The following is a 25,858-nucleotide window of genomic DNA, read 5'->3' as shown; positions in this document are numbered from 1 at the left end:
TTGCAACTATATGGCTGCGATATATTGATGATGTTTTCTGCGTGTGGGAGGGGCCACGTTCGACCCTTGATGAATTTATTAACCAAGTTCACGTTCAGTGTGGAGCTATCTGTCTGACATCGCATTGCGATCATAGACAAATTAACTATCTAGATACGATGGTACTACTACGAGATGGTAAATGGAGTACCGATTTATAGGTCAAACCGACTGATCTCAATGCGGTGTTGGCATACAATAGCTTTTATCCACTGAACACTATACAGTCTATTCCAAAAAGTCAGTTCCAGAGGGTTGATCGTATAGTCAGTGATGAGGAGACAAAATTGAGGAGGTTTGAAGAAATGACCAAGAAGTTCTTAGAGAGACAGTACCCTCCATCATTAGTGGAGAAGGCACAACAGGAAGTGGTGGAGCGTAGAGGGGCTCGGCGGACGGGGTGTGGGAATCGCGCCAGCCGGATACCTTTTGTATCCCAATATAATGTATACAGTAATAATATCGGGAAGATAATTAAAAAACACTGGTCTATGCTGGCGCGGTCCTTCTCCTCGATTACTGAGTTCCAAAACGCTCCACTCCTATCATATAAGAGACCACCCACACTACGAGTTCGCCTCACTCATGCTGAGATGAGGACACTTTTGAGACCACCAGAAAGTACTAGACGAGGCACATATCCTTGCCTCAACTGTGTCCATTGTAATCTGATTACCAAGAGCCCTGTAGTAACACATCCATATACGGGTAAAAAGTATGAAATTAAGGGTTGTCACACTTGTGATTCCCAATATGTTGTATATGTGTTAAAGTGTCCTTGCGGGCTTGCTTATGTGGGGCAGACAACCACGAAATTGAAGGTGTGTCTGTCCTCGCATAAGCATGCTATCCGCAAAAGATTAAAAGAACAGGCAGTGTCCCATCACTTTGACGAGTTTAACCATAATATTAGTCAGCTGAGATGTCAAGTTATTGAGGCTCTACCCCCCCTTAAGAGAGGAGGGGACAGATATAAACAGTTATTACTGCGGGAAGCATATTGGATCAGGACACTGGACACAATGGAACCACGAGGTATGAACAAAGAGTATGATTTATTGCCTTTTTTATGATCTGTATTTTCCACTAATTGTTACTGTTTATCTCGGTTTGTTGCAGATGATCGGTGGATGGGAGCAGAGCCATTTCAAGCCGCCTGTCAGGATGCTGGTCATATCATCCACTGAACACAATGTGTTCAGCGGGCCATTGATGCTCCCAGGCTGCTCACTAGGGGGGTGTCCTCGACCACCTGTCGCTCTGTAGATGGTCTGCCTCACTGGCTCTGCTGCGGCGTTGTGCGGGCGCCGGATGGACGGCAGACGCGTTAACGCGTTCTGCGGCCGTACGGTGTGTGCCTACGGTGTGGTTTGGGCTGGAGGACTGGCTGCGCAGTCGACACTGAGTGGTGCGGGGGGACGATCGCGTGTCGCCCTACACTCGGCGCTCCATGGCCCGACTAGACGCTACTACTGTTTACAGTGGTGGGCGCCGGCGGGTTTCCATGGTAGCGCGGAGTTGTGGGTGGCCGCGGTTGGTCCGCTCGCTAGTGGCCTTCCCTCTGGTGGGCGGATCTGTGGGACATCGTACACCCACTGGTAATACGCCAGTGGAGATGCATCCGAGCCCTGTCTCCCATCAGGTCCGAGTACCTGTAGGCGGAGACGAGGGCATGACGGGTGGAGGGGGCGTGTTCCGCAATGACGAGCGGAGGCGCCCACTCCCGGCTCTCCTTCCCCCTCCGACCACGTGATGTTTTCCTACACAGGCGATTGGCTCACCATATAAGCAACCAGTTTCCCATCAGGTCCGCATAGTAGCAGAGATTGTGATTGGTGGTGAGGCTGGAACAAGCCTATTGGCTGAATGGAAGGGTTGGTGGGTATAAAAAGAGCTATGTTTGTATACGTATTGTCAAACCTGTCATGCATTTGAAAAAGGAGTTGCTACTCCGAAACGTCATGCTGTAAAGATGACAGAGCTACAATCAATTTCCAAAAGAGCATTACATTTGACGGTGCGGCTGACTTTCTTCTTGCTTCAGGAGTGGTGTTCCTACAGCCAGGGCACGTCACTATTTAATTTGGACAGCAAGTGCATTTCTACAAATATTCCTCCTGTTAAAATGCATTTAGAATAAAATAATTCTTAGCAAAATGTACCACCCAAAGAAAGCCTAATTGGTGGCAAAAAACAAAACAAAAAACAAAAAAAACAAAACAAAAAAAAAGCGCCGCTCTCATCTCCGGAAGCGTTCTGCGCCTGCGCAGTACTACTGCACAGATGAGTAAGACTGCGGCTGACAATTAACAGAGGAATCTTGATGCCACGAACTCGTAACTGATGAGCGATAGAAGCACCACCGCGCTACATATGCCTGGGGGCACAATCGGGCACTCTAAGAAGTGTTTTTCTTTAAAATGTATTATGCTGCTGCTTCTCTTTCAAGCAGAGACGAAGTTCTGAGTTTAGGTCCGCTTTAAGTGCTGAACATTTTTGTATATCCAACCTCTACTAATTTCCACTGTTTAATGGCAAACATGTTCATAGCTAATGCGGATAGGAGAATCTTCCCAGTCTCCCACTACTCAGAGGGTGCATTGGGCCTCCTACATTTGTGTTGTATATGTTTTTCTCTCTGAATATATGCTGACTTAATAAAGTTTAACCACTTAAGCCCGAAGGGTTGAAATTTTTTTACATCCGAGCAACTTTCACCCCCCATTCATTTGCCAATAACTTTATCACTACTCATCACAATTAATTGATCTATATCTTGTTTTTTCCGCCACGAATTAGGCTTTCTGTGGGTGGTATATTTTGCTAAGAGCCACTTTACTGTAAATGCATTTTAACAGGAAGAATAAGAAAAAAATGGAAAAAATTCATTATTTCTCAGTTTTCAGCCATTATAGTTTTAAAATAATACATGCCTCCATAATTAAAACTCACGTATTGTATTTGCCCATATGCCCCGGGTATTTCACCGTTAAAATTATGTCCCTATCACAATGTATGGCGACAATATTTTATTTGGAAATAAAGGTGCATTTTTTCCGTTTTGCGTCCATCACTGTTTAGAAGCCCATAATTTATTAAATCATATTGATATACTCCTTTGACATGAATATTTAAAAAGTTCAGACCCTTAGGTAACTATTTATGTTTTGTTTTGTTTTTTTTTTATTATTGTAATTTTTTTTTTTTTTTTTTTTTTTTTTTTTTTTAATTTAAACTTGTATGTGGGTATTTTTTGGTGTGGGAGGTATACAGGGTTTTTTTTAATATATTTATAGGTTTATTCTTAAAACTTTTTTTTTTTTAAGGTGTAATTTGCTATTTGGCCACAAGATGGCCAGAATCAAAAAGTCCTGGGAGCGATCGATCTCGCTCCCAGGCAGAAGAAAGGAAACCAGAGCTCAGAAAAGCCGCAGCGTCTGAAGAGACGCTGTCGGCTTTTCTCCGGGGGGGGGGGGGGGGGGGTCCGATCAGCGAAGGGGGATTTATAATCCCTTTCACTGATCGGTGGGCTAGCGGCCAGCAGCGGGGGCGCGCACGGGGGGGGGGGGGGGTCCCGCAAGAGTGCGCGCAGCCCAACTGGACGAGAAATCTCATCCAGTTGGGCTTAAGTGGTTAATATACATAGAGGTTTGGAAGGGTTTTCCAAATAGGTAAGAAATGATCATTTGGCTTAAAAAAAAAAAAAAAAATGTAATATTTGTGACCATGCCCACAGTTTAGCCCCACTCACAACTCTCCCCGTCCATCAAAAATTTTGGATGTCCAGATATTTTTTTTTAGGCTTTTGTGAAAAATTCTAAAATTTGGTTGGCCACCCTGAATGGGAGCTCAGTAAATTAATGTTATATCAGCATGAAACGTGTTCCCTGCAGCAGTGAGAGGGAATTAAGTGCATAAAACTTGTTGATATCTGCAAAGAAGTAGGCAAAACCTCTCCAAAAGGTCTAAGCACAGCACTGTTTATTGTTGGTGCCACTTATTTTCCCAATACTTCCAGTGCTCTATGTTCCACTCAAAGCTGATTCATTTTAGGTTTCTTAAAGGACAACTGTAATGAGAGAAATAGGGAGGCTGCCATATTTATTTCCTTTTAAACAATACCAGTTGCCTGGCAGCCCTGCTGATCTATGTGGCTACAGAAGTGTCCGACTACCACCAGAAACAAGCATGCAGCTAATCTTGTCAGATTAGACAATGTCAGAAACACCTGATATGCTGCATGCTTGTTCAGGGTCCATGGCTAAAAGTATGAGAGACAGAGGATCAGCAGGGCTGCCAGGCAACCGGTATTGTTTAAGAGGAAATAAATCTGGCAGCCTCTATATTCCTCTTGTTATACTTGTCCTTTAACCTCCTTAGCGGTAACCCCATGCTGGACACGGGGTAAGCCGCCACAGAGGATTCCTCAGGCCCTGCTGGGCCGATTTGCATAATTTTTTTTTTAAACACGCAGCTAGCACTTTGCTAGCTGCGTGTTAGTTGCGATCGCCGACGCAGATGCGTTCAGAACGGGATTTCCTTATGGGCAAGCGGCGCTGGCGGCGATCTGCGGCTATGGGGGGACGCCGCAGGGAGGGGGGAAGCATGTAGCTAGCGCTAGTCTAAAAAAAAAAAAAAAGTAAAAAAAAACCCTCCCGCGGCCGCGCAGCCGCACGAATCATACCGCCAGGGAGGTTAATAAACTCTGCTCTAAAACAGAGCTACAATCACAAAATATAGGATTAATACATATGGATGGCTGAAATAGGGGCTTTATATGGTTGTTGCAACTAAAGACAGCATTTTTGTCTAGAGATGCCTAATGGGATGATAACATTTCTAGATTGCATGCAATTGTAAGCAGTCTGTAGTTGAGCCAATCTAATAAACCACCTACTGAATAAGCCTGAATTCCAGGCTCAATATGATTTTCCTGAAATCTGCAGGAGGGCTCTTGCACACTACATGCAATCACAATTCTGATTTGCAATTGTGACGCAATTTTACATGGGATTCCGATTTTTAATCGGTACTGCATCCTCCATTTTTCTTTTCGTTTTTCCAGGGAAAATCAGAATCGCAAATCGGATTTGCAGGGTGCAGGGGGCCTCAAAATCAAAACATTAACATGTTGTTGATCAACTTTATTTGTAAGCACACGTGTCCATGATTTACACACACTTACTTAACCACCCTGGCGTTCTGATAAGATCACCAGGGAGGCTGCGGGAGGGTTTTTAAAAAAAAAAAAAAAAAATATTTCATGCAGCCAACTGAAAGTTGGCTGCATGAAAGCCCACTAGAGGGCGCTCCGGAGGCGTTCTTCCGATCGCCTCCGGCGCCCAGAATAAACAAGGAAGGCCGCAATGAGCGGCCTTCCTTGTTTTGCTTAGATCGTCGCCATAGCGACGAGCGGAGTGACGTCATGGACGTCAGCCGACGTCCTGACGTCAGCTGCCTCCGATCCAGCCCTTAGCGCTGGCCGGAACTTTTTGTTCCGGCTACGCTGGGCTCAGGCGACTGGGGGGACCCTCTTTCGCCGCTGCTCGCGGCGGATCGCCGCAGAGCGGCGGCGATCAGGCAGCACACGCGGCTGGCAAAGTGCCGGCTGCGTCTGCTGCTCTTTATTTGAAGAAAATCGGCCCAGCAGGGCCTGAGCGGCAGCCTCCGGCGGTGATGGACGAGCTGAGCTCGTCCATACCGCCAGGCTGGTTAATGGAATACTGTGGCATATAACATCCAGCTGGCAGCTCAAATGTTGATGCAGAGGACAGGTACCACCCCATTGACCAAGCCAAATAATTGTAGCTGACTGCATGCACATGCCTGGTCTATGGTAGCAACTAACAAGAGGTGGATGCTCTGCTATCAACTGCCCATTTTTTTTTTTTGCTTAACCACTTCAGCCTACAGGGTTGAGATTTCTTTTACATCTGAGCAACTTTTACCTCCCATTATTTGCCAATAACTTTAGCACTACTCATCACAATGAATTGATCTATATCTTGTTTTTTCCGCCACCAATTAGGCTTTCTGTGGGTGATACATTTTGCTGAGAATTGATTTATTCTACATCCATTTTAACATGAATATTAAGAAAGAGATGGAAAAAAATCATTATTGCTCAGCTTTTGGCCATTATAGTTTGAAATTAATACATGCCACCATAATTAAAACCTATGTACTTTATTTACCAATTTCTCCCGCTTATTACACCATTTAAATTATGTCCCTATCACAATGTATGGCGCCGATATTTAATTTGGAAATAAAGGTGCATTTTTTCAATTTGCATCCATCACTATTTAGAAGCCCATAATTTAATAAATCATATTGATATACTCCTTTGACATGAATATTTAAAAAGTTCAGACCCTTAGGTAACTATTTGTATTTTTTTTTTTATTTTTATTATTGTAATTTTTTATTTTAATTTTTTTATTAAAACTTTTATGTGGGTATTTTTTGGTGTGGGAGGTAAACAGGGGATTTTAAATGTTTAAACATGTATTTATTTATTTAATAAAATGTGGTTTGGGGTGTAGTTTTACTATTTGGCCACAAGATGGCCACAGTCGAAAAGTCCTGGGAGCGATCGATTTCGCTCCCAGGAAGAAGAAAGAAGACGAGGAACTTTTTTAGCTCAGAAAAGTCGCAGCGTCTGAAGAGACTCTGTCGGCCTTTCTCCAGGGGGGTCCGATCAATGAAAGGGATCTATAATGATCTTTAATGAAAGGCTTGGCCCGCGAGGGAGCGCGCGACCCGCGGGAGTGCACGCAGCCTAACTGGACGAAAATTTTTGTCCAGTAAGGCTCAAGTGGTTAAAGAGAAACTCTGACCAAGAATTGAACTTTATCCCAATCAGTTGCTGATACCCCCTTTTACATGAGAAATCTATTCCTTTTCACAAACAGACCATCAGGGGGCGCTGTATGGCTGATATTGTGGTCCCACAAGAAACAAGAAAAGTACGTACTCTTGGCAGTTTCCTGTCAGTGAACCTTGCTGCGTTGTGAGAAATAGCTGTTTACAGCTGTTTCCAACTGCCAAAAAACCATGCATCACCTGCCAACAGTAAAAATGTCACCATGTAATAAATGCCAAAATGTAAATCAGGGATTTTAAAGATTTTACAATGGGCAAACACTGACTAAATCATGTATGCATAATTATTGTAAAAATGAAGCACTTTTTTATTACATTATTTTCACTGGAGTTTCTCTTTAAAAATATCACTTTCATTTCCCCTTGATTGTGGTCAGGTGATTGCCTAGAGGAAGTGCTTAACTGCATGCTGCAACAGAATTTTTTTTGGGGTTGGTTTTGGTTTTAAGATTTCTCTCTCACTTTCTCTCCCAGCAAGCTTTTGAGTAAGCAGTCTCCTTTAGGGAGATTCATGTGACTGTTACCCATGGAAAAATCTATGTAAGGATTTTAAAACCTAAAGACTTATTTGTTGCTACATATCAATTTCTCTATTTTCTATTGATTTGATACATTATACTAAAGCATTTTAAAACTATTTCAAATTAAGACAAGTACTTACTGGCTGAAGGTAGGCCAAGACATAAAAAAATATAAGGTTGTCCAGAAAGTAAAGAAACGCTGGCACAGCCCATTTCATGAATTGACAAGTCTCCCTCCAGGTAAAACATAAACAGCATCTGACCTGCCGTCTCTCTGAAAAACAAAACACATCATAGCAAGATTTATAAATGCTAAGAGTCTAGAAAATATGGGGTAATGCAAGACAATATGGGGAAAAATATCGGATTCCGAATTAAAGGGGCACTATGGCGAAAAATGGTAAAATTTTAAATATGTGCAAACATATACAAATAAGAAGTATGTTTTTTTCCAGAGTAAAATGAGCCATAAATTACTTTTCTCCTATGTTGCTGTCACTTACAGTAGGTAGTAGAAAGCTGACAGAAGCAACAGGTTTTGGACTAGTCCATCTCTTCATAGGGGATTCTCAGGGATTTATTTATTTTCAAACTGCACTTAGTGATTGGCAGTTGCTCTGTCCAACTGCCAAAAAAACTGTAGCGAGCAGGGAAGCTAGCTAGCATCATTGTTTAAATCCTTTTTAGGGAATATCTTTATAAAAAATAAAATCCTTGCCGAGAATCCCCTATGAAGAGATGGACTAGTCTAAAACCTGTCATTTCTGTCAGATTTCTACTGCCTACTGTAAGTGACAGGGACATAGGAGAAAAGTAATTTATGGCTCATTTTACCCTGGAAAAAACACACTTATTTGTTTATGTTTGCACATATTTTAAATGTTATTTTTTCGCCACAGTGCCCCTTTAACCATTTGAGGACCCACCCTTTACCCCCCCTTAAAGGGATACTGTAGGGGGGTCGGGGGAAAATGAGTTGAACTTACCCGGGGCTTCTAATGGTCCTCCACAGACATCCTGTGCCCGCGCAACCACTCACCGATGCTCCGGCCCCGCCTCTGGTTCACTTCTGGAATTTCAGACTTTAAAGTCTGAAAACCACTGCGCCTGCGTTGCCGTGTCCTCGATCCCGCTGATGTCATCAAAAGCGCACGGCGCAGGCCCAGTATGGTCTGTGTCTGCACAGTACACTCCTGGTGACATCACCGGGAGCGAGGACACGGGCGTGCAGGCGCAGTGGTTTTCTGACTTTAAAGTCAGAAATTCCAGAAGTGAACCGGAGGCGGGGCCGGAGCATCTGTGAGTGACTGCGCCAACACAGGATGTCTGCGGGGGACCATTAGAAGCCCCGGGTAAGTTCAGCTCATTTTCCCCCGACCCCCTACAGTATCCCTTTAAGGACCAGCGCTGTTTTAGCTGATCTGTGCTGGGTGGGCTCTGCAGCCCCCAGCACAGATCAGCTGGCACACAGAGCGACCAGATCGTCCCCCCTTTTTTCCCCACTAGGGGGATGATGTGCTGGGGGGGGGGGTCTGATCGCTCCTGCCTGATGGGTGTTGCGGGGGGGGGGGGGGGCACCTCAAAGCCCCCCTCCGCTGCGGAATTCCTCCCCTCCCTCTCCTACCTGGTTCCCCCCCCCCCCCGGTGATCCGCGCTGCACAGGACGCTATCCGTCCTGTGCAGCCAGTGACAGGCTGTCCCCTGTCACATGGCGGCGATCCCCGGCCGCTGATTGGCCGGGGATCGCCGATCTGCCTTACGGCGCTGCTGCGCAGCAGCGCCGTACAATGTAAACAAAGCGGATTATTTCCGCTTGTGTTTACATTTAGCCTGCGAGCCGCGATCGTCGGCCCGCAGGCTATTCACGGAGCCCCCCCGCCGTGAATTGACAAGCAGCCGCCGCTCGCGAGAGCGGCTGCTTCCTGATTAATAAGCCGGCTGGTCCTGCAGCTGCCACTTTGCCGACGCGCGGTATGAATGCGTGGTCGGCAAGTGGTTAAAGGAAAAGAGAGCCGAGCTGTAATAAACGTTTTATACATACCTTGGGCTTCCTACAGCCCCAAGTGCACAGATTGCACCCACGCCGCCATCCTCAGTCTTCTCCAGCTCCAGTACCGGGTCCCGTACGTTCTGCTGGTCGTGGCCAGTCTGATGCAAGAGATGTGCACTCTTTACGTATCTCTCTGGCGTCTGCCGGAGAGATACGTAGAGGGCGAACTTCTCTTGTGCAGACTGGTCGTGACTGGCAGAACTTCCGGGACTCGGTACTGGAGCTGGAGAAGAAGGGGGTAAAGAGGCGCCCAAAGAAGTATAAAAAAAAAGTTTAAAAACACACTTAAAACTAAAGCTTGAGGTGGCTTACTTAAACTTTTTCAAGCTTTAGTTTTAACTGTGTTTTTAAACTTTTTTATGCTTCTTTGGGTGCCTCTTTACCCCCTTCTGTGTTATACTCCCCCCCCCCCCCCCCCACGGGTTGGTGAGGGGAGTCCCATACACCAAACCTGAGGTGGAACCCACACCACCTCACGGTTTTAGAGTGCATGAGGTTTTTCAACAAGAGAGCGACCATCTCCAGGATTGCTGGCATACCTGAGTGGAGTCAGGTAGAAGACACTCCACCTGCTTTAAGTGGTCGGTTGCCCCGTGTGCAACCCACATTCGTGAGTATTCCCTTTTTCGAACACCTTTACCCACCCATTCATCTGTGACATACTGCACAATTTGGGCTCCCACTGTCTCTGTGTTTCTTCTCCTAGTACCATTTACTGGAGCTGGAGAAGACTGAGGACGGCAGAATGGGAGCGATCCGTGCACTTGGGGCTGGAGAAAGCCCAAGGTATGTATAAAACTTTTATTACAGATCGGCTCTGGTACACTTTAAAGATTCAGTTCAGGAACTCTTCATATGCATTTAATAGAATGTTTTTGAAATTAAATATGCATACAAAAAGTGTTTTCAATGCAGTTTTTTTTAAAAAAGAAAAAAATACTACAATACTAAATACAATCCCTGAACTAAAATCTTAAAAAGCCAGGATGCGTTATGTGTGAGGCTTGCTGCTCTGCATCAAATAGAGAAAGTGGCACTGCCATATTAAATCCAAGAGGCCACTGTAATCTTATATTCTGTCACGGTGGACTATACAGAATCAAAATCCTTACTATTAAGGTTCTTTTACACAGCAAAACACAATCGCAATGCGATGTAATTTTACATTGTGATTTGTATGCGATTGTGCTTTGCAGGGAAAATGCAACATGCACAATATTTTTAATTGTGTTAAATTGCCTCACAATCACAGCGCATTAGTTTAAAAATAGTAACCATGATTCTATTATAAACTATTCTTAACTCTATATTCATGTATTCTAAACTCTATTCTAAACCGTGTGCGTTTTGTGAATTGCAGGCAATCTAAACAGCATCTCAAATTGCAGTACAATGCTGACAGTGTAAAGAAGCCCTCAAAAGGAGATGCTGTAGCATGCAGAGTGGCAAGGACAGAGTCCCCAGAAGAAGCCAGGACACAATACGTACGAGTATGATTTGGGGCTCTATCCTTGCCGCGCTGCATAGTACAGAAATCCTAATAGTAAATTAGGGTTTTGATCCTCTACAGTCCACTGTGACAGAATATACGATTACAGGTGCATGTCGAATTTAACGTGGCAGTGCTACTTTCTCTCTCCTTTATTTGATGCATGACCCATCCAAGATCATATCACTAAGGCTTATATAATGCTCCCTCACTTTCTTGTCCTTCACTTCTACTACCCTCCTAATTCTGAGTGCAGCCCATTTTCCCTTTACCACTTTTTTCTCACTTTTCACAATTTGCAATAGAGATTTATTTAAAAATGTTTTTATACACTCCCCCTTCGAAGCTTCATATAGCTCCATCATTGATAAACGTGCTTTGATGTTATGTAGAGACAAAGGAAAGCTGAGCAATGCTATAGGAAACATTAGTACAGTGTATGCAGTGGTGATGGTGGGGGTGGTGCAGAAAAGAGGCCATGCACTGTTTTGGGGTACTCTTCATTAGAGTAAGGGCCCTTTCACACTTAATCAGTTGGTGTGCAATGGTACGCATTTTTTCCATAGCAGTGCATTGGGAAGAAGATTTCAGTTAAAACGCGTTAAGTGTGAAAGGTGCCATAGGAAAACATGGGACTTACTTTGAAAATCAGTTTTCTTTCCGTTTTAACTGAGAGCAACTGATTAAGTGTAAAAGGACCCTTAGTTTGGCAATGTGGCAAGGCCTTCACTACACTATATATGGCTGGCAAATTCTTGGGAGAACACAAACTTTCATGTCCAGCGTTCTCCCCAGACATTTTTTCCAGCCGGGTGACATGAAATAGTAGCCGGGTGGCATGAAAAAGTAGCCGGGTGGGGCGAGTTGAGAGAATGCAGGACCGGTGCTTCTATGCACAACTCTGCTTACAGCCCAGGAGGAGATGAGCTGATAACAGCTGGGTGCTCACCAAAACTAGCCGGGTGGAGCACCCGGCTAAAAGAGCCTGGGGAGAACACTGATGTCAACTATTGTTTCATGTTCAAATTTGAATGTGAATAACCAACTTGTGACTATTTACTGCCAACAACATATAGATCGGTTTGTTGTCACTAAGGTATTACAGAGCATTAAGTGACCACCCACCAAACTATACAACAGTCACATAGGCAGTTCAGATATGCTTTGCCTCAACTAATACCTGCATTCTGGGTAGAATTGCTCCATTAAGGAACAGTTACTAATGTGAATTACACCCTGTAAAGAGCTGCACACAATGCACCAGCAGTAAAACAACATGCAACATGCAACATAAGTGGTGAACACTGAAAACAGGTTTTTTGATAACTGTACACACATTCAAAAAACTGAATAAAACATGTAGGGAATATGGTGTCTGCTGAGATTTAGGCCTTATTTACAAGAGCAGTTATGCAAACACCTGGTTTTCCAGACATGCAAGGTAGCAGACAGGAAACTAAGCTAGGTGTTTAGCCACTCATAACTACGCTTCCATATTTATCTGTGGAAAACCAAAGCAATCCAACTTCAGCCTGTACATACGAATGATTGAGGGAGACGGTCGCAACCTGGATGCCGCATACTCTTTACCAGCCTCCATTAACCACCTACATATGTACAGAAGTGTAGGTTTAATAGTTTGTGATTTTGTAGAGTCGTAAGACTCCACCGTTTGCACCACCTTTGCCAATATGGTTTATCGTATATTTTTCTGCCTCTGACAAAGCAGGGATTCCCTGCAAAACAGTGACAATAGTGAACTGGTGCCCAGATCTCTGCCTCACTTTTTGTATCTGGAACACACTATACCCAGATAGCACAGTGGCACAGAGGCACAGTTGATGCACCACTCATCCTTCAACTGCCGGTCAGATATCTTGTGCCGATCTCTGCTTTCCCTTTTCACAACCTTTCTACCTGGATCAGCAGCCATTAAAAACATGCAAGTATCTGATAAAAAGGCACTATCATAGGACACTTAGGGCCCGTTCACACTGCACGCGTTTCCAGCCGCGTTTTGGAAACGCGTGCAGGTGGCCAAAACGCACGACATCAGACATTGCATAGAGTGCAATGTCTGATGTTCACACTGCATGCGTTCCGGACCTGTGCGGTCCGGGAACGCATGCTGCACGCAGATTTTGCAAAAACGCGTGGCTGTCCCATTCACTTTTCAGTGATGGGATCAGCCACGCAACGCACACAAACGCGGATGGCCATGCGTTCGTACGCGTTGCGGTCCGCACGCGTTCCGCACGCATGGCCATCCGCATTTCTGATCTGAACGGGCCCTAACAAGATGGATAGGTAAATACTCAGATGCAGATTTGTTCAGTGACATAAAAAACATAGGTGGGCATACATTTGATGATACATAGAAAAAAGTAATAATGCAGGGCAAAGATAAAAAAAAAGACAAACATATAATCTAATTTCCGATCTCTAAAACAGAACTACAGAGTGAAAAAGGCTGCTCAATACTCAGTTATGGCAAATAATGATATCACTGACCTTCAAGCTGAAAATACCAGTCAATACATATTAAGCTTCTTTTCTTTAATCTAACATTACTAGATCAAAAAGTAAAAAATTACAAACCCATCGCCTGACAAGAATGTAAATAAAAGCAGATAAAACACATTATCCTAGAACAGATCACATTAGTTTAGATTTGCTTTGCACAGTGTCAGCTAACAAAGGAAAATGATGCAGACAACTTGCCTTTCAGAATGACTCTAAAAGCCATTATCATGCAGAACAGCAGCTTGACGGCCTCCGCACACACATTAACAGTGGCAGGAACATAGTCGTAAGTGTTATCTGCACAACAAAAGATACAGCAATTGAAAATATTATATGTACTTTTGGTATCAAGGTTTCAAATACTACTGGGCTGGCACAGCTTGAATATCCTGCTAAAAGCAATCTGAGAATCACAGAGATGTAACATACAATGGGCCTTTGAACAAGAAGTTCAAAATTTCAGGCCTTTCATGCACATGCAATAAATAGGTAAACCTTGGTCATAGTTACATAGTTAAAAATCCAATTAATTTAGTGAACTTGGTTTTTGAGGCAATCAGACAGGTCAACTAACAAGACCTTCACCCTTCATTTTCTTCCCTATCAATTCAAAAAACAGAATCCTGTGCAACCAGACAGAAAAAAACTATGTGAAAACGTAGACAGGTTTCAGCACAAAGCTAAGAAATATTTCATAGTTTTGTAAAATTACAATTTTTATGACAACTACTTTTAAGGGCTTTCCTTTTGCAATTAAAATTTACAAGATAAATAAAAAATTAACTAACGTGTATACAAAGATAAGAACAATGCTTGTTGATGAGATTCACTTCTGCTTGGAAATCATGCTCAGTGCAATACGGATGTTTTGTAAAGAGGTATATGTGCAGTTAGCTATGTTCTAGTGACATCTGCTGGTGAAATTTTAATGGGAATATACACAGATTTTTCTCTTTTTAATTCAATTAAAGTGTACCTGTAGGGAAAAAGTGCCCCTAAGGAGTACTCACCTCGGGAGGGGAAAGCCTCTGGATCCTAGAGAGGCATTCCTGTCCTCCACCACCAGCCTGTTCTAGCCCTGGGACCCCCGAAAAGATGCTCATCGGCAAGCACTCTAGCATGGACTCATTTGGAGTACAGCGGAAAAAGCTGAGCCCGATCAGATCTGTGCTACTGCGCAGGTGCAGTGTAGCCACGTCAGGGATAGGCCTAGCTGAGGAGGATGCGTGAAGCCTCTTGAGGATCCAGAGGCTTCCCCCTCCCGAGGTAAGTATTCCAAAATGCCTGTAGCAAACCTCACAGGTTTGCTTCAAGTTTAGTATTAACCTCCCTGGCGGTAAGCCCGTGCTCAGGTTGGGCTGTCAAGAATCTGCCTCCTGTTTTGTTAAACTGTGTCCCACGCGCGATCAGCGCTGCCAGCGGGACCCAGGCTTCTCCCCCCGAACCTTTTTGTGGAGTTTTTCGGCCGCCGGGTCCCCGGAATAGAGGGGACTTGGGGATCCCGGCGGCTGTGGCGTTGTGATGTCATGCAGTGGGGGCGGGGCTAATTTTTAAAGTGGACCTGAAGATGTTCAGGTCCAAAACTAATGTAAAAGAAAAGTGAAATCGCTCTGTGTGTGAACAAGCCCTTAGTGTTTGTAACATTGTCATATCAAGGAATTGTAATCAGTAAGTAGCACCTGCATCTGTAACTTATCATTATTTATGTAAAAATGAGGTAAGGAGAACCAGAAAGTGTGTGTGTATACACACACACACACACACACACACACACACACACACACACACTAATATACAGTGGTTTGCAAAAGTATTAGGCCCCCTTGAAGTTTTCCACATTTTGTCACATTACTGCCACAAACATGAATCAATTTTATTGGAATTCCACGTGAAAGACCAATACAAAGTGGTGTACACGTGAGAAGTGGAACGAAAATCATACATGATTCTAAACATTTAAAAAAAAAAATAACTGCAAAGTGGGGTGTGCGTAATTATTCAGCACCCTGAGTCAATACTTTGTAGAACCATATTTTGCTGCAATTACAGCTGCCAGTCTTTAAAGGTATGTCTCTACCAGCTTTGCATATCTAGAGACTGAAATCCTTGCACATTCTTCTTTGCCATACAGCTCCAGCTCAGTCAGATTAGATGGACAGCGTTTGTGAACAGCAGTTTTCAGATCTTGCCACAGATTCTCGATTGGATTTAGATCTGGACTTTGATTGGGCCATTCTAACACATAGATATGTTTTGTTTTGTTATAAACCATTCCATTGTTGCCCTGGCTTTATGTTTAGGGTCGTTGTCCTGCTGGAAGGTGAACCTCTGAGCCAGTCTCAAGTATTTTGCAGACTCCCAAGAGGTTTTTTTCCCAAGATTGCCCTGTATTTGGCTCCATCCATCTTCCCATCAACTCTGACCAGCTTCCCTGTCCCTGCTGAAGAGAAGCACCCCCAGAGCATGATGCTGCAACCACCATATTTGACAGTGGGGATGGTGTGTTCAGAGTGATGTGCAGTGTTCGTTTTCCGCCACACATAGCGTTTTGCATTTTGGCCAAAAAAGTTCAATTTTGGTCTCATCTGACCAGAGCACCTTCTTCCACGTTTGCTGTGTCCCCCACATGGCTTGTGGCAAACTGCAAACAGGACTCCTTATGCTTTTCTGTTAACAATGGCTTTCTTCTTGCCACTCTTCTATAAAGGCCAACTGTGTGCAGTGCATGACTAATAGTTGTCCTATGGACAGATTCCCCCACCTGAGCTGGAGATCTCTCCACCTCGTCCAGAGTCACCATGGGACTCTTGACTGCATTTCTGATCAGCGCTCTCCTTGTTCAGCCTGTGAGTTTAGGTGGACGACCTTGCCTTCGTAGGTTTACAGTTGTGCCATACTCCTTCCATTCCTGAATGATCGCTTGAACAGTGCTCCGTGGGATGTTCAAGGCTTTGGAAATCTTTTTGTAGCCTAAGCCTGCTCTAAATTTCGTAACATTATCCCTGACCTGTCTGGTGCGTTCTTTGGACTTCATGGTGTTATTGCTCCCAATATTCTCTTAGACAACCTCTGCGGCCGTCACAGAGCAGCTGTATTTGTACTGACATTAGATGTCCTTTCACGTGGAATTCCAATAAAATTGATTCAGGTTTGTGGCAGTAATATGACAAAATGTGGAAAACTTCAAGGGGGCCGAATACTTTTGCAACCCACTGTAGCTGAGGAGGGGTCTGACGAATACTAGGGGCAGGGCTGTCTAATACTGGGGACTCATCAGGCAACCTAAACTCGGGGAGGGGCTGTCTAATTCCCGGGGGTTCACCTGGTTACTTAAATTGGGAAGAGATAGTCTAATAATTTGGTCACACCTGGCTATCTATTCTGTTAGTTTAGGTAGCTAGTGAGCCTTACTAAGACTATGTGTGCATTTGGCATCTAGTACTTCTGCGGGGGGTATGACAAGTTGGAGAACCCCTTGTGGCCCTCCATTCAAAGGGTTTGCCCACCCCTGTTCTAAGGCCAGGGGACCACTAAAGCACTTTCAGTAGCGATTTAAGCTTTCTAGGAATCGCTGGCGATTCCAAAAGAGCATTGCTGCTTAAAAAGAATGGTCATGATACCACTGGAGTAATTACGATTTGCTGCAGCTGCTCTGTATGCAGCATTTCCAGAACTATTTCTTAAAATGAGATCTTGCAGTTCCACTTACCTGGGGCTTCTACTGGTCCTCCCCTACAGAAGTCCTGGCCCACGCCGTTCCTCAAGGATCCTCCGGTCCTCCCCAGCGGCTCACTTACGGTGCTGCGGAAGTTTTAGTGGACGCTGTAAAAGTGTCAAGGTGCCCGGCACTAGGATGGTAGAGAAGTGTCAGGGTGCCCAGCACTGTAGTGGTGGTGAGCAGTGGTGTGAGTTTATTTGCATGGGAGTGAGGTAGCAGTGCTGTGGTGCTGAAAGACAGTTCCACAGCACAAAACCTAGCTTCAACATTGCCAGGTAGCTACTATCATAGCTAACAATGTCAGATGATAAGAAACTCACACAAGTGCGTTTCTTATTACCTGAAATGCCTTAGGCCCAAATGACTGATATTTGATGGCAATAATTTGCAGTCATCACTTCGACCAGGGGTGGTCAAACTACGGCCCGCAGACATCTACAAACCGGTCCAATGAAGCCTCCTCCACAAGCATTTTCTCTCCCTTCGGTGATTTTTCTCCCCCCTAAGTGTGCACGGCAATCTGCCTGGCAACAAAAGAGGGCTCAGGATTGGCAGTAACCCAGCCCCATCTGAGCCCAAGAAATCTGGCCCTCTTTGATTGGCTTGCTGGGAAGGATGCAGGCGGGGCAATGCAATTTTAGCCTCAGCATGGGAGCAGAGCGGGCTGAAGCTGTCATGGAGCAGGGAAGAGATCCGTGAGCTGCGCTGGACATATTGATCGTTTTTTCTTCCTTGTTGATGCAGGCCAGGGTGTCCTATTGCTTTTGAGCTGTAGTGGAAATGCTGCAGGGGTCTGCGGAGGTTTCTTTGATGTGTGGCATTGAGGCTGAGAGCTATAATCCAGTACTTGTGGCTACATGTAAAATTGAGCTATGGGGGCTAAACACTGCAGGGTCTATTCATGTGTGGACCCTTTCATGATGGGGCCCTTTCATGTGTAGCTATGGTTGGAATACGTTGCAGGTGTCCGTTTGCATGTATGGCGTTTGTGTTTGGCTGTGGTGGGAATACTCTGTTGGGGCCCTTTTATGTGTGGCATGTAGCTGTGGTTGCAATAGGCTGCAAGTGTCCACTCATTTTTGGCTGTAATGGGAAATAAACTCTACTGAGGAGATTTCATGTGTGGCATTTACGTGTGGCTGTGGTGGGAAATTATATGCAGGGCTGTGACTATGAAGTGTGCTGGAAACTATTTTTGATCCATGCTTTTTAACATTTCTGTGGACGTGTCATTTCTGCGGGAAAAACAATGCAGACTCCATTTTCATATAGCCACTGCCCACCGCACAATATGGAGGGGTAGGCGAAGGCTACATGTGAAATGGAGTCTACATTGATGCTTGATTGCTGGCTACATCTGAAATGTATGTGCAAATTTAGGTTTGGGGACATGGTGGCTGCACATGTGAGGATATATTTTGGGCCTGGGCAAACTGTGGCTACATTGTGTCCGCAAATGGAGGCTACAGGCATGTGTGCAGGACTCCTCATGTTTACCGCTTCCCTCATTTTTTGAGTACCATCAATTTTGTCTGTAAAAGGCTCGTTAGTGCGAAAAGACTAAGTCAAGTTGTGTACTACTGCACATGGGCTGGCGCCCTCCCTGATCACATTTTCACCCCCCTGGTGGACAGTGCTCTCCACTTGTGCAAAACATTAATAATTGTAGCTGCATGTGATCAAGGAGGTGCTCCTATGGGCGCATGTGCAGTAATTTTCAACATGGTAACACCCATTTCCTGTTCTGTCCCTGCCCGCATCCTGTCATGGCCACACCCATTTTCAGCTTCAGGCAGAACTCACCACCTCAACTGTATCTGCAGCTGCCTCCTTTCTGCCTTTGATTTGTCAGTCATGCAACCAGTTTCTTTTGTCAACTATTAAACTCCTTCACTGGAATACTCATTCCAGTGAATAAGTTTAACCACTTCACCTCCACTGGTTTTTTTCCCTTAAAATCCAGAGCAATTTTCACCTTTCAGCGCTTCTTCCATTCATTTGCCTATAACTTTATTACTACTTATGAGAACAAAACAATCTATATCTTGTTTTTTTCCTCATCAATTAGGCTTTCTTTGAGGGGTAATTTTTGCTAAGAATTATTTTATTCAAACTGCATTTTAAAGAGACTCTGAGGCCTCGTAAAATCACATTTTTATTTTAAAAACCTCTTAAGCATGTTTGCAGCACCTAAAACGCCGCATCCCTGTGGCTGAAAACTAAATGAATCACCCTAAACTCCCTGGGGCTGATTGTGGGGCTCTTTCCGTGAAGAAGCAGAGCTTTAGGCTGTAGGTCTGCCACTACACGCGTCCATCTGCGGCAGATCTCCGCCTCTCCCTGCCCCCTCAGTCTTCTTTCACAGAGGGGTGGAGGAGAGGCAGCGATCAGCGCTTATTGACGCGCATGGAGGCAGAGCTACAGCACTAAGCTCTGCCTCCTTAGAACAGCAAAATCCACGAACAAGAAAGTCGTGGATATTGCCCGGGGTGTTATGGGTGATTAATTTAGTTTTCAGCTGCGGGGATGCGGTGTTTTAGGTGAGGCAAACATGCTTAAGAGGTTTTTAAAATAAAAACTTACGACATGATTTTAGTGAGGCTTCAGAGTCTCTTTAACGTCCTGGGCGATAATCCTGAGATGAGCTCGGGGTTTGTCGCACAGGAGGATTTCTCAGGCCCTGGTGGGCCGATTTGCATAATTTTTTTTTGTTACACGCAGCTAGCACTTTGCTAGCTGCGTGTAACGTCCGATCGCTGCCGCTACCTGCCGTGCAGCCCCCTCCCGACCCCTTGCGTAGCCTGGCCAATCAGTGCCAGGCAGCGCTGAGGGGTGGATCGGGACTCCCTCTGACGTCACAACGTCGATGACGCCATGGCGACGGGGGAAGCCCAGCAGGAGATCCCGTTCAGAACGGGATCTCCTGCTTGCGCTGATCGCCGGAGGCGATCTGAGGGGGTGGGGGGATGCAACTGCACAGCGGCTATCATGTAGCTAGCGCTAGGCTAGCTACTTGATTTAAAAATAAGAAAAAAAATGTTAAAAAATTATTATTTCTCAGTTTACAGCCATTATAGGTATTTTTTAAAATACTACATGCTACCGTAATGAAAACTCACACATTGTATTTCCCCATTTGTCCCAGTTATTGCAAGGTTTAAAATATTTCCCTAGTACAATGTATGTTGCCAATATTTTATTTGCAAATAAAGGTGCATTTTTTCAGTCACTATTTACAAGTCCATAGTTTTAAAATTAACAGTAATATACCCTCTTGACATAGTTACATAGTTACTTGTGTTGAAAAAAAAAAGACATACGTTCATCGAGTTCAACCAGAAAATAAAGTACAACACCAGCCTGCTCCCTCACATTTCCCTGTTGATCCAGAGGACGGTGAAAAACCCTTACAAGGCATGCATACATATTAAAAAAAAGTTCAGTCCCTAAAGTAACTATGTAATTTTTTTTAATACAAAAGAAAAAAAAATAAAAATGGCAAATTATGGGATAGTGTGGGAGTAATGTGTTAATTTAAAATGGGGTCTTTTTTTTAAAGTAAATGTGTGTAGGTGTAATTTTACTATTTGGCCACAAGGTGTTTAATGTATAACTTTACTACTACGTGTAGTGCGCTAAATAGGAAGTAATGCGTCAACGGAAGTAAAAAAAAATATCTTTGATGCCGGCAACCATTCATACGGGGACAGAGTTTCCATTCATTCATCTGCCGTGTAACGATCAGTGGCGACAACAAGCACGGGGGGCCGAGCAAGAGTACATGGCGGCAAGGGACGTAGTACCTACATCCCTGCGAGGGGAACAGGGAATTTGCAGGGACGCAGTTATTCGTCCCGGGTAAGTGGTTAAATGGATAGTAAACACTGGATAGACAGACTATTTCTGCAGCTAATAACTTCTTCATGGCAAAAACTGTTTAATGGGTATAACTGGAATTGTATACTAATTACTAGTATTGCTAAGAGCTACTGCTAATAATAGCACTGAGAAACCTAACCTTCCTTGTTTCTGTTTTTTTTTTTTTTTTCATTCTGTCATTTAAAATTTAAATTTTGATTACTTTTTTGTTTTTACTTTTATCATGTATTGATAGCCATAACCTATCCTCACAAAAGAATGACATCTGGAAATCTTTTTCAGATTGCTACCTGTTCCGCAAATTAATTTACAGCTCACAAGCTTTAATTTGAATACTTAAATGTTATTTTACCTAAGTTTCTCCACATACTGTAAGCCGGATCGGTTATTATATTTATATGTTCTACACCGTACGTATCTTACACCAATAGCCAAATTCAAACGTGGGATGCCTACACATTGCCCTAAATGGGTTACTGCGCCTGGCACCTTCTTTCACCTAATATGGAGTTGCCCAAATGTTAATCTGTATTGGATGCAAATTGTCAAATTCCTGAATGACCACATGGGATGTCCAATTGAATGCGATCCTAAAATATGTTTACCGAGTATTTTTCCAGATTCCATTACTGATAAATATTTCAAATTTTTCTTACTCAAATTAATGCATATGGCTCGCAAGGTACTTACTAAGCATTGGATCACCGCAATCGTGCCTACATGATCCGCCCTTATTAGATCTGTCAATCAGGTTCTCCCACTACGCAAGGATGTTGATCAAGGCAGAGGTGCCGAGGCCAATATGGGCAACCTGGCTTTCCTCCATTAGAACCAGATTATAACCTTTAGGCCACATTCACAATTAAAAGTTTTACGGGAGTGATTTTTCCACTGGAAAAAAAAAAAAAAAAAAAAAAAAAAAAAAAAAAAAATCACTGGACACTGCAGCGATTTTTCTGCGGCCGCATTTAGCGCTTCTATAGCACTGAAACGCGATCGCCGGCAAATCGCCTGATTTGGTGCAGGCTACGCGTTTGGCGATTTGCGTTAATCGCCAGCATTAACGCAAATCGCCCAAGTAAGAATGGGTCCAAAGGGTATTATAGCACTAGCGCTTTAAAATTGCCAGCAAAACACTAGTGTGATTGGGGCCTTACACCCCTAGACTGATAGTCACTCTCCATATCTAAATGTACTCTACCTTCCTATACCTGACAGAGGATCTTGACCTTTTATCCCTGCTCTCATTGTTGTATAACAACAGTGCTGATATACCAAAGCTTTATTGCTTTTATGGATGATGTTGGAACATTAACTTTATCATTTACCTGCTTCAAAGTTTGGTTGGAAAAAAAAAAAATGTTATCTTACCTTCATTAGCGGAGAATTTTACTAAAAGAATGCGGCTTGTTCCAAGAGTGACGAAAGTACATCCAAGCAACAAGGTGTGCAGAGTGGATCTGGAAAACGACGAAGGGTTCAAAAAGACTTTGCATCTCATTGTTGTAAGTTTTGTTGCAGCATCTCCAATTTACTAAAATAAACCGCACATAAATAAAAGTCTTTATTAGATAATACATAAAACAAAGGCAGCAATATGTTGTACCTTCAACACAGGAGAAAGTTGTGTGTGATTGAGTGATTGGGGTTGATTCACATAATTGCGTTAATACTGCCATGCACTATGCACGTATTGCTCTTATTTACGTCCGCTAGTACTGCAAGTTACGCTACTAGCGCAACCCGCTGTACTCGAGTAGCGTTACCATTGCTACAGTAACGTTAATGCTTGTTCGTAAGGCATGTCACCGTAGCAAAGGCTGCGCTACTGAAGTACCATGGGTCACGCTAATAGCATAACTTGTGGTACAAAAAGGAGGAAGAACATTTACCGTTAACAGCACCACTGTTAAAGTACGTAGATACTTAGAGAAACTCAAGTTCCAAACATGATTGTGTAATCAAGAATACGTAATTTACTTTATCTATATGTTTTTAGATATATACCCGTTGTGTTTGGCACAGGCTCTTTGTGGTCCTTGCTCTGTTTTTAATTGTTTTTAAGGTCATGTTTTGTCAAATTGACCATAGATAAATAAAATTGGGTATTTTCGATTACACAATCATGTTGGGAGTTTGAGTTTCTCTGAGTATCCACATACTATAACAGTGGTGTTGTTAAAAGGTAAACGTTCTTTCCTTTTGTACCATTATCCTTGTGTTAGCCAAAAAAGACACAAGTTACTTACGGTAACGGCTTTTCCGGGAGTCGGAAGGACAGCAACCCAGATGAGAGAGATGATTCCCTCCACACACTGCTGGACTGGAAACGGTTAAAAGACAGCCACAGTGGAGCATATATAAGGCCCCTGCACTCACCAGACCTCAGTAATAAAAAAGATGCCCACGAATAATGCATAAACAATTTAATAATATACTACATGAAGAACATACAAGAACCCGGGTGGGTAGTTTGGGTGCTGTCCTTCCGACTCCTGGAAAAGAAAGTAACTTGTGTCTTTCCCAGGGTCGTCTCCAGGATAGCAACCTAGATGAGATACAGAGATTAACGGTATCAGGGTGGGACAACAGCATGTAGAACCCTTCTACCAAATGACAAATCCGAACTTGCAGACACATCTAATTTTTAATGTTTAATAAAAGTACTTTTGTTTGACCAAGTAGCAGCCCTACAAATTTGGTCTATAGACACCCCAGCTTTCTCTGCCCAAGAGGTGGAAACAGACCGGGTAGAGTGGGCTTTAACCATACTCAGAACCTGCTGACCCTTGATCTGATAGGACATAGAAATACATAGTCTAATCCACCTAGAAATGGTTGCTTTAGAGGCTTGATTACCCCTGTTAGAACCTGAAAACAGTACAAAAAGAGCTTTACACTTTCTCCATGATTTTGTGACTTCCAGATAATGAATGACGTCTCACATCTAAACAATGCAAAAGTTTCTCTTTATCATTTGCTGGGTTATCACAAAAGGAAGGCAGATACATTTACGGTGCCCGATGAAACCGGGAACAAACTTTTTGCATAAAGGCTGGATCTAACCGTAAGGCAATTCTATCCTCAGAAACAACAAGGTATGGTTCTGAAATAGACAAGGCTTAGATCTACCCTACTCCCCTGGCAGAGGAGATGGCCAACAGGAAGGTAGTCTTAAAGGGGAACTTCAGCCTAAACAAACATACTGTCATTAAGTTACATTAGTTATGTTAATTAGAATAGATAGGTAATATAATCTCTTACCCTCCCTGTTTTAAAAGAACAGGCAAATGTTTGTGATTCATGGGGGCTGCCATTTTTGTCATGGGGCAGCCATCTTTTTAGTTGAAAGTAGGTGACAGGGAGCAGGAGACACAGTTCCAACTGTCCTGTGTCCTGATCACCCCTCCCAGCTGCACGTGCTAGGCTTCAATATCAAATTCAAAATGTAAAAAAATAAAAAAAAAATTGCACCAAAACAGCAGAACGAGAACAACATAATCAGAAATCCCATCATGCTTTGCACAGCATCAGGGGAAAATGCCCGGGCAGTTTTCTTCTGTGCAGCTAAAAATGAGGCTTGTATAAGAGAAACAAAGTTCTGATGCTGTAAAACTGTTAAAGAAACACTAGGTCTTTTCAGTGCTGCTGAGTCGATTTTTAATCTGGAGGTTCACTTTAAGAGTTAACAGTTTCTCAGAAATGTCATCAAGAGGCTCAAAGGGAGGTTCCATTAAGGTTTGAAGCACCAAATTAAGATCCCAAGGAGGTACAAGAGTCTTAACCTGAGGCTTTATCCTGTGACTAGCTCGGCATAATCTAATGAAGTATTCGTCTTCAATCAACCTCTTTTGAAGAAACACACTAAGGGCCGAAGTCTGTACTTTCAGTGTACTAGAACTCAAACCTTTCTTAAGACCAGCTTGCAGAAATTCCAACACAGAGTAAGATCTTTCTCTGTCTATATTATTATCTCGACACCAGGAACAATAAACTTTCCAGACTTTAGCATATATTTTCCTGGTGACTAGTTTTCTGCTCTGAAGGAGAGTGTTGGACAAGTCATTAAAGAAGCTCTTACCTCTCAGGAGTTCCCATTCAGTTTCCATGCAGATAGGTGTAGCATCTTTACCTGTGGATGAACCTCCTGACCTTGTGTCAACAGATCCTGGCTGGACGGTAGAATAAATGGTTCTGCTGCAGCAAGCTTCCTTAGAAGAGAGAACCATGGTCTCTTTGGCCAGAAAAGAACCACAGCTTTGTCCTGCTGAATCTTTCTGAGTGTCCTGGAAATGAGACTGAAGGAAGGAAACACATACAGATGAGGATAATCCCATTTCAGAGAAAAGACGTCCATTGCCCAAGGTTTCTCTAGAGGACACAGGGAGCAAAACATCTGACATTTTCTGTTCTGCTTGCTCGCAAATAAGTCTATTGTTGGCTATCCCCATCTGCAAACTAACTCTTGAAAAATCTCCTGATTCAGGGACCATTTGTCTTGACTCAACTGTGACCTGCTGAGATAGTCCGCCAAGTAATTTAAAGTTCCTTTCAGATGAACTGCCCTCAATGACCCCATATTCCTTTCGGCCCAAAGAAGAATCTTCTCTGCCTGCATGGAGAAAGACCTGCTCCTTGTCCCCCTTGATGATTCAAGAGAGCTACCACAGTATTGTCTGATCTTACTACCACATGCTGACCCTGAATCTGTGACTGGAAATATAATAGAGCTCTTCTCACTGCCTCTAACTCTC

The 25,858-nt window shown here is 43.6% G+C and overlaps 1 protein-coding gene across 6 annotated transcripts in view; it reads right to left on the bottom strand.

Annotated features, from left to right (window-relative positions):
• The window catches only part of SLC35A5 (solute carrier family 35 member A5), a 70,497-nt gene that overhangs the window by 36,251 nt on the left and 8,388 nt on the right, over positions 1-25,858 (bottom strand). For 4 of the 6 annotated variants that reach the window (XM_068269822.1, XM_068269821.1, XM_068269825.1 and 1 more), the window contains exons 2-3: positions 22,476-22,638; positions 7,586-7,719 (exon numbers count right to left, since the gene is read on the bottom strand). In XM_068269822.1, coding sequence (XP_068125923.1) covers positions 7,586-7,719; positions 22,476-22,605 — 264 coding nt within the window. In that variant the 5' untranslated portion in view covers positions 22,606-22,638. Of the gene's footprint in view, positions 1-7,015; positions 7,079-7,585; positions 7,720-13,705; positions 13,805-22,475; positions 22,639-25,858 lie in introns of those variants that run through there. The other 2 variants (XM_068269827.1, XM_068269826.1) reach the window with 2 other exon arrangements.

The sequence above is a fragment of the Hyperolius riggenbachi genome, chromosome 2 (genome assembly GCF_040937935.1).
Source record: "Hyperolius riggenbachi isolate aHypRig1 chromosome 2, aHypRig1.pri, whole genome shotgun sequence".
NCBI classification, from domain to species: domain Eukaryota; kingdom Metazoa; phylum Chordata; class Amphibia; order Anura; family Hyperoliidae; genus Hyperolius; species Hyperolius riggenbachi.
This window is presented reverse-complemented; position numbering and strand designations above follow the sequence as displayed.